The following is a 13,377-nucleotide window of genomic DNA, read 5'->3' on the forward strand; positions in this document are numbered from 1 at the left end:
GCCTTGCAAAAAAAAGAACAACTTAACTCATGTTAATTACACTGTTAACACATACTATTGTGGTAGATGTGAGAAAAAAATTTCATCAAAAAAGTTAAATTAAGAAATTTTTTTAGTGCTTAAAGTTCTAATTATCTAAAAAATTCACATATATAGAAAATTTCATTTCCCAATGATGTTGAACAACTGAGACATCAAGATTTTCCCACCTTGACTATTTTACCTTCCAGGTCTTTAAGAGGTGACTGATTTGTCTCAGAACAAAGTTTTCATACTGTTGTTAAATGTATGGAAAGTTGCCTTTGTCTTTGCATCCAAAGTACCTGGCATAAAGAGGTTCTTAATCTAGGATTACTGATTTTAAAAAAAAGCCAATCAATCATTAAGCATTTATTAATTACCTTTTATGTGCCAGGATATTCACACATATACATGGATGCACAAATAAATCTTTCAGTTAATTCAATTCACAGATATTTATCAAGAGCCTCCATGTACAAAGCACAGGAAAAATACAAAGACAACCAAGACTGTCCCTGTCCAGAAGGAGTTAGCTTTATCTTGGTTAAGAAAAGACAGTGCTAAACCAATATTCCTATAAAATACAAGGTCTAAAGCAAATAAAAACATTTGAATACATTTTTCTTTTACTACTTTAATAATGAAATATATATTCATTGCGCTAAGACCTGAATAGTGATTAAGAATATGAAGCAGCTAGGTGGTGTGGGGATAGAGTACTGGATTTGGTGGAGTCAGGAAGACCTGAGTTCAAACCCTACCTCAGATACTTACTAGAAATATCACTGCGCACAAGTCACTCAACCTGTTTGCCTCAGTCCTTATCTGTGAAAAGGGGCTACTGAATAGCATTTACCTCATAAGGTTATTGTGATGATAAAATGAGTGTGTGTACACACACACACACACACACACACACACACACACACACACACACCTTTCCAAATCTAATAGTGTTTTACCCATTTGAGGTCATATTAACTCTAAAGCTATTACTCTCTGAAGAGGCATGATGATGTAGAAGAGGCTGCTAAGAACTGCATTTGGTACTATTTATCCTACAGTCCTTAAGTTCAAAAAGTTTTCTTCTTCCTACATGATGCAGATGGTGTGTCCCTACTTAATAACTTTTTTCTAAAGCTATTGGAAAGTTTTGTAGGTGGGAGAAGGAAAAAGTAAAACACTTTGGCAGTCCCCACCACCCATCCCCAGTAATGCTTTGCTCCTAGTCTTGCCTTAAATAATTGTCAAGTAAAGATACTTTACTGTCAGTCTCTCTACCATGGCTACAATTCTGATGTCACCACACTATTTGCAAAATAAGTTCTCTTGCAGGGTTGTGAGCCATAAACATAATAGTTTTTTTTTTTAGATTTTTGCAAGGCAAATGGGGTTAAGTGGCTTGCCCAAGGCCACACAACTAGGTAATTAGTAAGTGTCTGAGGCTAGGTTTGAACTCAGAACATAATAGTTTCTAAAGAACTACAAATGAACATCACAGAGATGGAGGATAAAAGAGAAGATAGACAATCTATGACAAAAACAGCTTATTTGCACAAAGTTGCTCACATGCTGCCTTCCTCATTGGACCATAAGCTCTTTGAGGCCAGGGGCCATGTTTCTGCCCTTCTTTGTCCCCTCAGTGATTAGCTCACTGGGCGCTAAATAAATATGTATTGACTAGTTGATTAAAGACTAACAAAAGAGGAAACGTGAAGAGAAATGTCATTAGGAAAAATAGAGGATGGAAAAATAAGATGAGAGGGGGTCACATAGGGAAGGGAAGGATAACGGTGGATAGCCACAAAGGTCCTCAAAATGTTAGAAGAGAGCAAGGAAGTTCTCAACATGTTAGAAGGGACTATCCAAATGGATGAGCTCACAGATCTGTCTGAATATGTGTTTGTAGCTTGCAAGTTAAAGGAAGGGAAGGGAATTAACATATATAGTATATGCTGAGAACTGCACTAAACAATTTTACAAATGTTATCTCATTTGATCCTCAACAGTCCTGTGAGGTAGGCACTGTCTGTTATAATACCCCATTTACAATTGAGGTGACTGAGGCAGATGGAGGTGAAGTGACTTGGCCCAGGGTCACCAGCTGGTTAAGTATCTGAGGTCAGATTTGAACTTAGATCCTCCTGCCTCCAGGCCCAGCACTCTTTACAGAGTGCTCCCTTACAGTTTTCAACATATGTATGATGGTTTGTTTCTATGCTGTTAAAACTTCAAGGAGATGGGATTTTGTACATTTGGGTATGCCTATCACTGATGAAGACTGCAAGCCTCTATAAGATGTAAGAACTTGAGAAAAGTAAAAGTGGAAAGGTTTGGTAAGCAGAGAGAAGTAAGTAGAACTGGGGGAGGGGGGAAATGTATGCTATAAAAATAGCACTATAAAAATCAACAAGTTTGAAAGAACTAAAGAACTCTGACCAAAGCAACAATGAACCATTATTTCAGTTGACTAATTATGAAACACATTTTCTGTCTCCTAGCAGAGAAGAGACAAACTAAATATTCTGAATGAAATGAAGTACAGTTTTGTTTGTTTGTTTGTTTTTGCAAGGCTATGGGGTTAAGTGACTTGCCCAAGATCACACAGCTAGACAATTAGTAAGTGTCTGAGGTCGCATTTGAACTCAAGTCGTCCTGACTTCAGGGCCAGTGCTTTATCCGCTACGCCACCTAGCTGCCCCAATGAAGTACATCTTTGCACATGAGCAATGAGGGAATTCATTTTCCTTTTGATCTGTGCATATTTGTTACAGAAGTTGTTTTTCCTTTTTCATTGTAGGCAAAGGACTCAGGAGAAAGCAAAAATAAATGCTTAATTGGAAAAAATTAATCAAAATTCAAGAAAAGAAAGACAGGAAAGAAGAAAGAAGGAAAGAAGGAATGATGGTATGACCAAATATTTCATTACTCTGTAATCAAACCTGTGATGTGTTTCTCATACTCAGCCAGCCTGACCTTCAAACAAAAGACTTAGTCTAATCCTGAGCCTATGTATACTCAAAATTTTTTGAGCTTATTGGAAACTTTGAGAGCACACATTCTACTACAATTGCCTTTGAGAATTCAGGGCCACTTCTAAACCACAATGAAGCATAAAGCTGGACATTAGTGAATGGTCAACATTAGGTTGGGGTGATAATTCCACCTCCATTTTGTGTATGTGTGGCTTCCCCTGGAACTTTTCCTAAACCTTTCCCTGCACGAATCCTTCCATATCAGCACATAAATCATGCAGCATACAAAACTGGTGAGACTTCACTTCTTGTTACTAATTTTTGTAACCTCTGAGAAGACTTGGGAGGGTGTTTTAATTTTGCTGATTGTCTGCAACTGCCAGGTTTGCTCCAGATGTGAAAAAAAAGTGCTGACTTGGTTGGGATGCTTGGACTTACTTGATAAAGTATTTGATTCCATCTGCTGTGTAAGCTTCCTCCCATCCATAAGGCAGACCTAAAGTGAAAAGAGATCAGAAAATACTGTTAATAAAATAACTTTACACCAAACACTTATTAAGGCAACTTAACTTCCTAGATGAGTATCATTCTTTTATATTGGTAAATAATAATAATAATAATAACTAGCATTTATATAGCATTTTAACATTTGTAAAATATAAATGTTATCTCATTTGTTTCTCACAATAATCTTGGGAGGTTGGTACTATTATTATCCTTGTTTTAAAGTTTAGAAAACTGAGTCAGGTAGAAGTTAGTCACTTGCCTAGGGTCAAACAGCTAGTAAGTATCTGAGACAGGATCCTAAATTGGATCTTGCTGAAACACATTCATTGAATAAATAAATCTCCCTAGAAAGCAGAATTAAGAAATTTGAGACCTGACTTGACTACTCAGACTTTCAAATACCACAATAAATACAAAACAGTCAATTGCTTTTCCCCTTGGATGTAATCAATTAGGTTGTGGTTTGCCATTTATACTTGAAAAAACCATTTCTGGCAGTGAGATTCAAGCAAAAATGTGTTTCAAGACAGGGCTGTGGTGTGGGTGAGACGACTTCTTAATATCCTTTCTATCTCAACTGAATTTGACTCAGGCAAACTGTCTGAAAAGCACTGTTCTTAATGTAAAGAATACAAAAGTAAAATCTGACTCTGACCTCATGGACCTTGTGATATATTGGAAAGATACTGTGGATGCACAGATAAGAAATATAAAACAATAATTTTAAGAGAGAGAGAGACAATACCTTGATCCAGAGATCAGAATATTAGGCCTACATCTTCAGGAAGTCATTAATGTAGAAGAAAATTCCTTCATACATTGTAATATTTATAGTGCTACTTTTTTTTGTGGAAAATTGTAAATTTTTTTTTTTTGCAAGGCAATGGGATTAAGTGATTTGCCCAAGGTCACACACCTAGGTAGTTATTCAGTGTTTGAGGTTGGATTTGAACTCAGGTGCTTCTGATTTCAGAGTTGGTGCTCTACCCACTGTGCCACCTAGCTGCCCCAAATTGCAACTTTTAAATTTTATTTATTTTATTTTTGAATTCCCTCTCAACTACATACAAAAGCAAGTTTCAACATTTACTTCCTATACCTTGAGTTCCAAATTATCTCCCTTCCTCCCACTACACTTCCCTCATTGAGAAAGCAGGTTACTTGATATAAACTAAAAATGTGTAGCCATGAAAAACATTACTACAATAGTCATGTTGTGAAAGTAAACATAAGCACCCCCCCCAATACTCACAAAGAAAGAGAAACCTCAAGAAGAATGAAGTGAGGGGGAAAAAAAGTATGCTTCAGTATGTACTTAGATACCATCAGCTCAGTCTTTGGGATGGACAGCATTCTTTATCATAAGTCCATCAGAGAAAATGCTTCAATAATTTTTCCCACAGTTGTTATTGCTAGCTACATTTCCCTCTATCCTATTCTCCCCTACCCCCCTTTATTCTGTTCTCTCTCCTTTTATCTTGTCCCTCCTCAAAAGTTTGTTGCTTTTGACTACCCTCCCCACAATCTCCTCTCTCTTCTATCATCTACACCGCTCCCCCCACCCCAGCCCTTTCTTCCATCCTTTTCCTCTCCTATTCTCCTTTAGGGTAAGATAGATTTCTATACTCAATTCAATGCATATGTTATTCTTTCTCTGAGTCACTTGAAATGAGAGTAAGGCTCACTCACTCCCCCTCATTCCCCACCCTTTCCACTCCATTGCAAAAGCTTTTTCTTGCCTCTTTTATGTGAAATAACTTAGCCCATTCCCCCTCTCCTTTCCCTTTCTTCCAATACATTTCTTTCTCCCCCATTAACTCCATCTTTTTTAAATGTATCTCTTCAAATTCAACATCCTCCTGTGCCTTGTCTATATATATTATATATATACATATATATAATATATATAAAATAATATATAATATATAAAATTACATATATATGTATATATGTATATATACATATATACATATATACATATATACATATATATATATATATATATGCTCCTTCTAACTGCTTTAATAAATGAGAAGGTTCCTATGAATTATCAGTGTCATCTTCCCATGCAGAAGTGTAAGGAGTAAAACATCATCAAATCCCTAATAATTAGCCCTTTCCTTCCACCCTCTCTCTATGCTTTACCTGAGTCCTGTACTTGATCAGATTTTCTGCTCAGCTCTGGTCGTTTCATCAGGAAAGTTTGAAAGTTCCCTGTTTCATTGAATGTCCATCTTTTCCCTGAAAGAGGATGTTCAGTTTTGCTGGGTAGTTGATACTTGGTTGTAATTCAAGTTCTTTTACCTTCTGGAATATCATATTCCAGGCCTTACAAGCCCTCAATGTAGAAGCTGCTAAATCTTGTGCTATCCTGACTGCAGCTTCATGATATTTGAATTATTTCTTTCTGACTGACTTGCAATATTGTCTCCTTGACTTGGGAGTTCTGAAATTTGGCTATAATATTCCAGTTTTCATTTTGGCATCTCTTTCAGGAGGTGATCAATGAATTCTTTCAATTTCTATTTTACCCTCTGCTTCTAGGATAATGGCAGTTTTCCTGGATGATTTGTTGAAAAATGAAGTCTAGGATCTTTTTTTCAGTTATGACTTTCAGGTAATCCAGTCTCTCCTGTACCTGTTTTGCAGGTCAGTTGTTTTTCCAAAGAGATATTTCATATTTTCTTCTATTTTTCACTCTTTTGGCTTTCCTTTATTGTAGCTTGATCTCTCACAAAGTCATCAGCTTCCATTACCTCTATTCTACAGTGAAGAAAGTATTTTCTTCAGAGAGATTTTGTATCTCCTTTTCCATCTGACCAATTCTGCTTTTTAAGGCATTCTACTCCTCATTGACCTTTTGAACTGTTTTTTTGACCCAATTTGACCCAAATTGTTTTTTTTAGTTTTTTGCAAAGCAAATGGGGTCAAGTGGCTTGCCCAAGGCCACACAGCTAGGTAATTATTAAGCGTTTGAGACCAGACTTGAACCCAGGTACTCCTGACTCCAGGGCCGGTGCTTTATCCACTGTGCCACCTAACCGCTCCCCAAATTAGTTTTTAAAAATGTTATTTTCTTCAATTTTTTTTTATATCTTCTTAACCAATTCGCTCATTTGGTTTTCATGATTTTCCAGCATCACTCTCATTTCTCTTCCCAATTTTTCCTCTATCTCCCTTATTTGATTTTCAAAATCTTTTTTGGCTCTTTTATAGTCTGAGGCCAATTCATAATTTTTCTTGAATTTTTCTTTGGATTCAGAAGTTTGGACTTTATCTTCTGAATATTTTGATCCTCCATAGGACCAAAATAATTGTTTATGTTGGATATTTTTTCTTCTGTTGCTTGCTCATTTCCCCAGTCTATGACTTGATTTTAACTCTTTGATAAGGTGGGGATTGACTTCCAGGCTAGATGATGCACTGTCCCAAGCTTTTGAGGGTTTCTGTAGTTATTTTCAGGGACAGCCTCTCAGGGACCTGCAGATTCTTAATTCCTCCATGTTTCTTTGGTGAAACTCACTGCTCTCCTGGCCTGTGCTCTGGTCTGTGGATGACCACTCCCTTCTGCCCTGGAGCTGTGAGGAGAGTACCTGCTCTGCTGCATACAGTCAGCTCTATTGCTCTTTTTCCTGAGAGTGGAGTCCCAGACTTTGATGTGAATCTGAGTATGGCAAAGTCACAGTCCTGCCTTATGGATAGCAAAGAGACCATTGCAATCTCCCCTGACCCCCTTACCATTCTGTGGACAAGTGCTCTGGAAGCAGCTGCCAGCTACTTAGTCCCTTGGCCCAGGTCATGCTGAAGCTTGTGCTGGACTGGCCTCCCCTCTCATTCTGGTGCAGCAGAGTTTTCGCCACTGACCTTCCTAGTTGTTCTTGGCAATCCCTGGGCTGAGAGGTCTGGCGCCCTGTGGTCTGTTCCTAGATGGCTGGAGCTGGTTTGCTCCAGCATGGCCTGGGCTGTGCTGTGGGCCCTTTCTAACCCTGGTGCAGTAGACTTTTCCTGCAGATCTTCCAAGTTGACTTGGACTGGAAAATTGTTTCACTCAGACATTATGTGGGTTCTGCCATTCTAGAATTTGGTTAGTCCCTAAGGTATTTGGAATAGTTTGAGGAGAGCTCACAGGAGTTGTTGCCTTTACTCCACCATTTTGGCTCTGCCTCAAATTGCCTCTAGTCCTACTTTTTGAAGCAGCAAAGAACTGGAAACAAGCAAATGACCATCATTTGGGGAACATGTAAACAAATGGTGGTATGTATGTGATGGAGTATGCAACAAGAAGTGCTGAACATGATGAACACAGAGAAACATGGGAAGGTTTACATGAATTGATTCAGATGAAGCAAACCAAGCCAAGAAACCATACCCAATGATTACAATAATGTGAATGGGAAGAACCAACCACCAAAAATAGTGGAAAGTGAATGCTGCAGCATCACAGAGCATGACTCCAAAGAAGAAATATGAGGAGATAACTGCCTCTATTTCTTTGTAGAGGGAGGAGGTCCATAGATTTAAAACACAGCATATATTTTTAAGCTTTTTTTTAAATGTATGGATCCATTTTGCTGATATCTTTTCTTATTTTTTTCCTTTAAAAACAGTTTTTGGTTTATATGAGATTACTGTCTTAGAGGGGAGAGGGAAGGAATACTGGGGAAAAGAATTAGGTTATGAAAAAATTATCAATAAAAATCTATTATCATTATTTTTTAAAAAAAGAATGAGATAGTGCTAGCTACTAAAAGGATCAGGAAAGACCTTGGGGAGGAGGAGCTATGGGTTTCCTGAGTGAGAGGTGTGGAAGGAATATGGTTTCTGAAAGGGACAGAGGTGAGATAAGGGGTGTTATCTCCCCTGATAGGAGGTGGGCAGGGACTGTTTTACTAATTTTTCACTTGTTTTGTTCTTGCTCTCACCAGTACTTGCCACACAGTAGGGATTTAATAAATGCTAGCTGACTGATATTGAATATGGAGAATAGTTTGTGGGTCAATTTGAATGGATTGAAGGGGGCTTGAAACATAGGTAGGAGTCAGACAGTAGAGGGGGTTTGAATGACAGGCTGAATATTTTATATTTTAACTTAGAGGCTATGCAAGCCACTAAAGAAACTTTGTGTTTCTATGATCACTCTTTTCATATTCTTCCATGTAACCTCTCTAGGCAATCTGACATACATATACCAAACTGACAGGAGATCACACAAAATTTTTTGACAAGTGAAAATTCCTTCTGGGGCTCTAAAGTATATCTTAGTGCAATGGAACTGCAGGTAGAGTCTCAAGTTAGTGAAGAGCTCCTCCACTCAACCTGAAAGAGTCTAGGAAAGAAACTAGATTAATGAATAAAACTTGACCCTATCCACTTCCCCTTGGCAACAACCATTTTCAGAAGCTGCTGGGAGCAACTGGTGTTCAAATCTCTATTAATGAAAAGTGATCTTTTAAAATGATTCTACAATTTCTTTTTCAATAACAATGTGGACACCCAAGAACAGAAATTCTGAACTTAAGATCACATAAAATAGCAGATGATTTTTTGCCTGTTTTTTTAACTAATTAACTTCTCAAAAAGTAGAAAATAACTTTTGAAGTCAGCATGAATAAACCAATGCTTTTCAAAGGTTTCCTAAATGACATTATGCATATTTCCTTTTAGTTTTTCTTTTTTCCAATAAAGACTCAGACAGACACCACAAGCCATATTGCTACCTCTCTACAGATCAAGCAGATTTGTTACTGCCTTTTCACACATTTATAAGTCTTTGTCACAGACCATTTTAGTCATTACTGGCAAACACTTCACCAGCAGAGAAGAATCTGATAGTTCTATACAGAAACTTGCTTTCACTTCAGAAATGTTTCACAGTTCTGTGGCTATAGGTCAGTAAGGCATAAAAACTGAAATAAAGGTTTGAAGTCTTTCCAGCTTTTCTAAAATACTTTTATATATTAAGAGGTTTTTCTGTGCTCAGCTAATTATATTCCTAACTTTTTATATAAATGCTTATCTTAATGAAAAGAAAGGGAAAAGTCCATTTGAACATCAACAGAAGTTGAGAAGTGCAGACTCAAATTTCTACTCTGGTTATTTTACACAAAGATGGTGGTGAAACAGTATTCAATGCTCACAATGGACCCATTATAAGGAAATAACTTTATGAATATTTGTTCTTATTTAAGTAAAGAGCCCTTCCAGTCATTAACCAGAGTCACAAATGTATATACCTTTACATTTATTTGATCATATTTTTAGCTAAAGGTAGCAAGGTATAATGGATAGACAGTAGGCCTTGGAGTCAGAGTCTGTGGCTCATGACCTGCCTCTGGCCCAGACTGGATTTGTGACTACAGTTAAGTTGTTAAATGTTTTAATGCACCAGGCAACTCTCTAAACTACAAGTTTCAGATGAGAAAAAAATAGTGGAGAGAGTTTCCATACATTTATGGAAATCACAGATCTAGGTTTAAACAAACAAACATGTAGCTGTTGAAAGATAAATTTTGTCTTGAAAGCAATGGGGTTAAGTGGCTTTCCCAAGGCCACACAAATTATGTCTGAGGCCAGATTTGAACTCAGGTATTCCTGACTCCAGGGTTGATGCTCTATCCACTGCGCCACCTAGCCACCCCAGTTCATTCTTTTAAATGTAATTCTACTCTTATTTAATTTTTAAAGTATGAATTGTTCTGTGTCATAAACTGACATCAATAAATTTCTTAATAATAGCTCAGGAATACAAAGCACCATCTGCCTTTATCTGAGCCATTCTCTTCATCCGAGCCATTCTCTTCATCCTATTCTCATGAGGAGCTTGGATTCTCCCCTTAGATTTTGGACTTTGAGAGCTTTGCTTTTATATATTGTCCAGAACCAAACCTCTACTTTAGGTTGCCACATGTGAATCCATGCCCTCTCTTGTTTTAATGTATCATTTTCTTCCATTTTGCTCCTTGAGGGCAGGGATGTCTTGGTTGTATTTGTACCTTAGTATTTAGTAGAGTGTAAGTGTTTTTAATAAGTGCTTTTTGTAATTATTCATCATTCATTCACTGTCCAATTTCAATAACTCAAGGATGTATTATTTCATCCACGTGGGTACTCTCTCCCCCGAGGCATATTATAATATACTATTATTATATATTATTGATACATATTATATTAATATACAATATACTATTAGTTCATAGAAAAATCTTTTAAAAATGTCTGTGGCTGAAAAATTCTTCATTCTGGGGTTTATGTGAAATGTGTCTTTCTGCTTTTGGGCTGATCCTCAGACAACAGACATATAATTGATTACTAGGCCTTCCAGCTTGACAAGACTTACCTATTAGAGCTTGCTGACAAGCCTTCAAGGGCTTAGTGTCAACTCTGTAGCTAAGGGGTGTGTTGTGGTTAGGGTAGGATTGAAAGGACCAATATGGAAATGTGTTTAATAAACTTGTATATGTATAACATGTCAAATTACTTACTGTCAAGGGGAGGGGAGGGAAGGGAGTGAGAAAAAATGTGGAACTCAAAATCTTTCAAAAAATGAACACAGTATTGGATTGAGGGTCAGGAAATCTTGTTTCAGATACTTTTCTCAGACTCAGTTTCACCATTTCTAAAATGTGGATCATAATAGCACCTACTTCACAGGGTTTTTATGAAGATTAAATAGGATGATACATGTAAAGCATTTTGTAAAATGCTTACGTTTGTAAAACTTAGAAGTGCTATATAGGGGCGGCTAGGTGGTGTAGTGGATAGAGCACCAGCCTTGGAGTCAGGAGTACCTGGGTTCAAATCTGGTCTCAGACACTTAATAATTACCTAGCTGTGTGGCCTTGGGCAAGCCACTTAACCCCATTTGCCTTGCAAAAACCTAAAAAAAAAGTGCTATATAAATGCTAGCTATTATTATTATTATAACCTAAAAATAAAATACAATAATACTTTAGAGTTCATTTCAATCTCCATACATGAGAATCTGTGAATCTGTGTCTGCTGTATGATTATATATATGTATATATATATATATATATATATATATATAAAAAATTTATTTATTGATATATGGATTTAGGGTACGGGTCAGCAAGCCATGGTACAAGACAAAGTTTTCCAGTCTCTGATACAGAAGCACAACGACAATTTAGATTATTCAAAATTTGTTTTAGTGATCACTAATTGTTCAAAGACACTGAAATACATGTATATATACATGTATATACATGTATATACATATATATACATGTATATACATACACACATACACACATACATATATATATATATATGAGGGAGAGAGAGATATGTCTACATATACACAGTGGTGGGATTCAAATAAATTAATAATCAGTTCTCTGCCCTAATGACTGTTTTCAGTATACAAAAAGATATACTGAAAGGTAGTTTAATACTACATGCATTTAATACTCAAATAAGAATAAAAGTGATACACAAACTAGATTATGTTAGATTATTCACAATAAGCAAACATATCCTTAGGGAGTAAAAACAGCCATGTGATCACAGCAGCCAATGTTGGAACATATGCAGAACCAAAACTCATTCTATGCATTCTAATTCTTTTTTTCTTCTACTTCTATGGCTTCCAAAATGGATAAAATAATACATCACCAGCACACAAAATATTTCTGTGGAATTTGGGGCATACTATAAAGTGGAAACAAATGTTTCCATGTTACCCCCTGGTTGTTTGGCACTTTTTCTCTTTATATAATATATTTGCTTACTGAAGTAATAAAAATATTGTATTTCATCAAAAGTATAATGAATTTTAAGAAATGAATAAATAAATATTCCAAGCATAGTTCTGTAAATTTATTTTCACCTATGGACAGAATGAACATTACTACAGGTGCTTAGAAAACACTGTTGTACAGCTGAACGTTAAAAAAAAATATAAGGAATGTGATTTCCACACTGGGCAGTTGCCCAGATGCCCACTTGATTACAAATATCATTTTAACAACCAGTTTGCCGAACTCAACATAAAATTAGGTATCAGTTCTGTCAAACCATTGAGAACTGGTTGAATCCCTCTAATGCATATACATATATAAATATAAAATCATATCCTTTTCCTTGAATATACATTGCCTCTCTTTTCCTCTTTTCTTCTAACATATGCTTTAAAGTATTCGGATGAATATAGTTTACCAGGAATATTTTCCATTTGGAAACGTTTTTTTTAAACTTACTTTATACTTTCTCATTTGAAATATCACCCAATTGAATTAATTTTTAAATGATCATTTCTAAACTAATTATGACTCATCTTAACCTTGAATTCAAGATATTCCTGACTGAATCCATCATTCCCCCCCCCCAATATTTCAAAAGCTGTCCTTCTTAGGTTATTTTGTGCCAATGGCACCACTATTCCCCTAATTACTCAAGCTTGAAATTTTGGCATTAACTTTCACTAACTTCTTTCTCTATCCAATTAGTCACCAAACTGTCTTCCCCAGGGCACTGTATCTTGCTCAGAGTTTGATCTCAACATCACATGACAGAGGGAGTCTGAGAGATCAGAATACCAATGAGGAATAAGAAAAAGCCCCAAAGATAAACCTACACACCTCACTCTTTCTCCTCCTGGTGTCCAAGTGAATCCAAGGAAGCTTTAATAATCATATAACAAACAATATGGGAAAAATCTGTTTGATTAGATGATATGGCCCTGACATGGATATTGAAGGGTTTTGAGTAGATGAGTAGGATCCCCTTTTTCAAATAGGATAGAATGGATAATAACTAGCAAAACACTACCAAACTAGAGTGTTTTATCAAGGGGCCACAGGATGGAGCTTAGATTCAATCAATCAGACAGTACTGCAGTGTTAACAACAGGAAT

At 36.4% G+C, this 13,377-nt stretch overlaps 1 protein-coding gene across 3 annotated transcripts in view; it reads right to left on the reverse strand.

Annotated features, from left to right (window-relative positions):
• STXBP4 (syntaxin binding protein 4) overlaps positions 1–13,377 on the reverse strand; it is a 223,244-nt gene that overhangs the window by 25,243 nt on the left and 184,624 nt on the right. For all 3 annotated transcript variants that reach the window (XM_074223680.1, XM_074223679.1, XM_074223681.1), the window contains one exon: positions 3,435–3,492. In XM_074223680.1, coding sequence (XP_074079781.1) covers positions 3,435–3,492 — 58 coding nt within the window. The remainder of the gene's footprint in view (positions 1–3,434; positions 3,493–13,377) is intronic.

The sequence above is a fragment of the Macrotis lagotis genome, chromosome 2 (assembly GCF_037893015.1).
Source record: "Macrotis lagotis isolate mMagLag1 chromosome 2, bilby.v1.9.chrom.fasta, whole genome shotgun sequence".
Taxonomy (NCBI): Eukaryota; Metazoa; Chordata; class Mammalia; order Peramelemorphia; family Peramelidae; genus Macrotis; species Macrotis lagotis.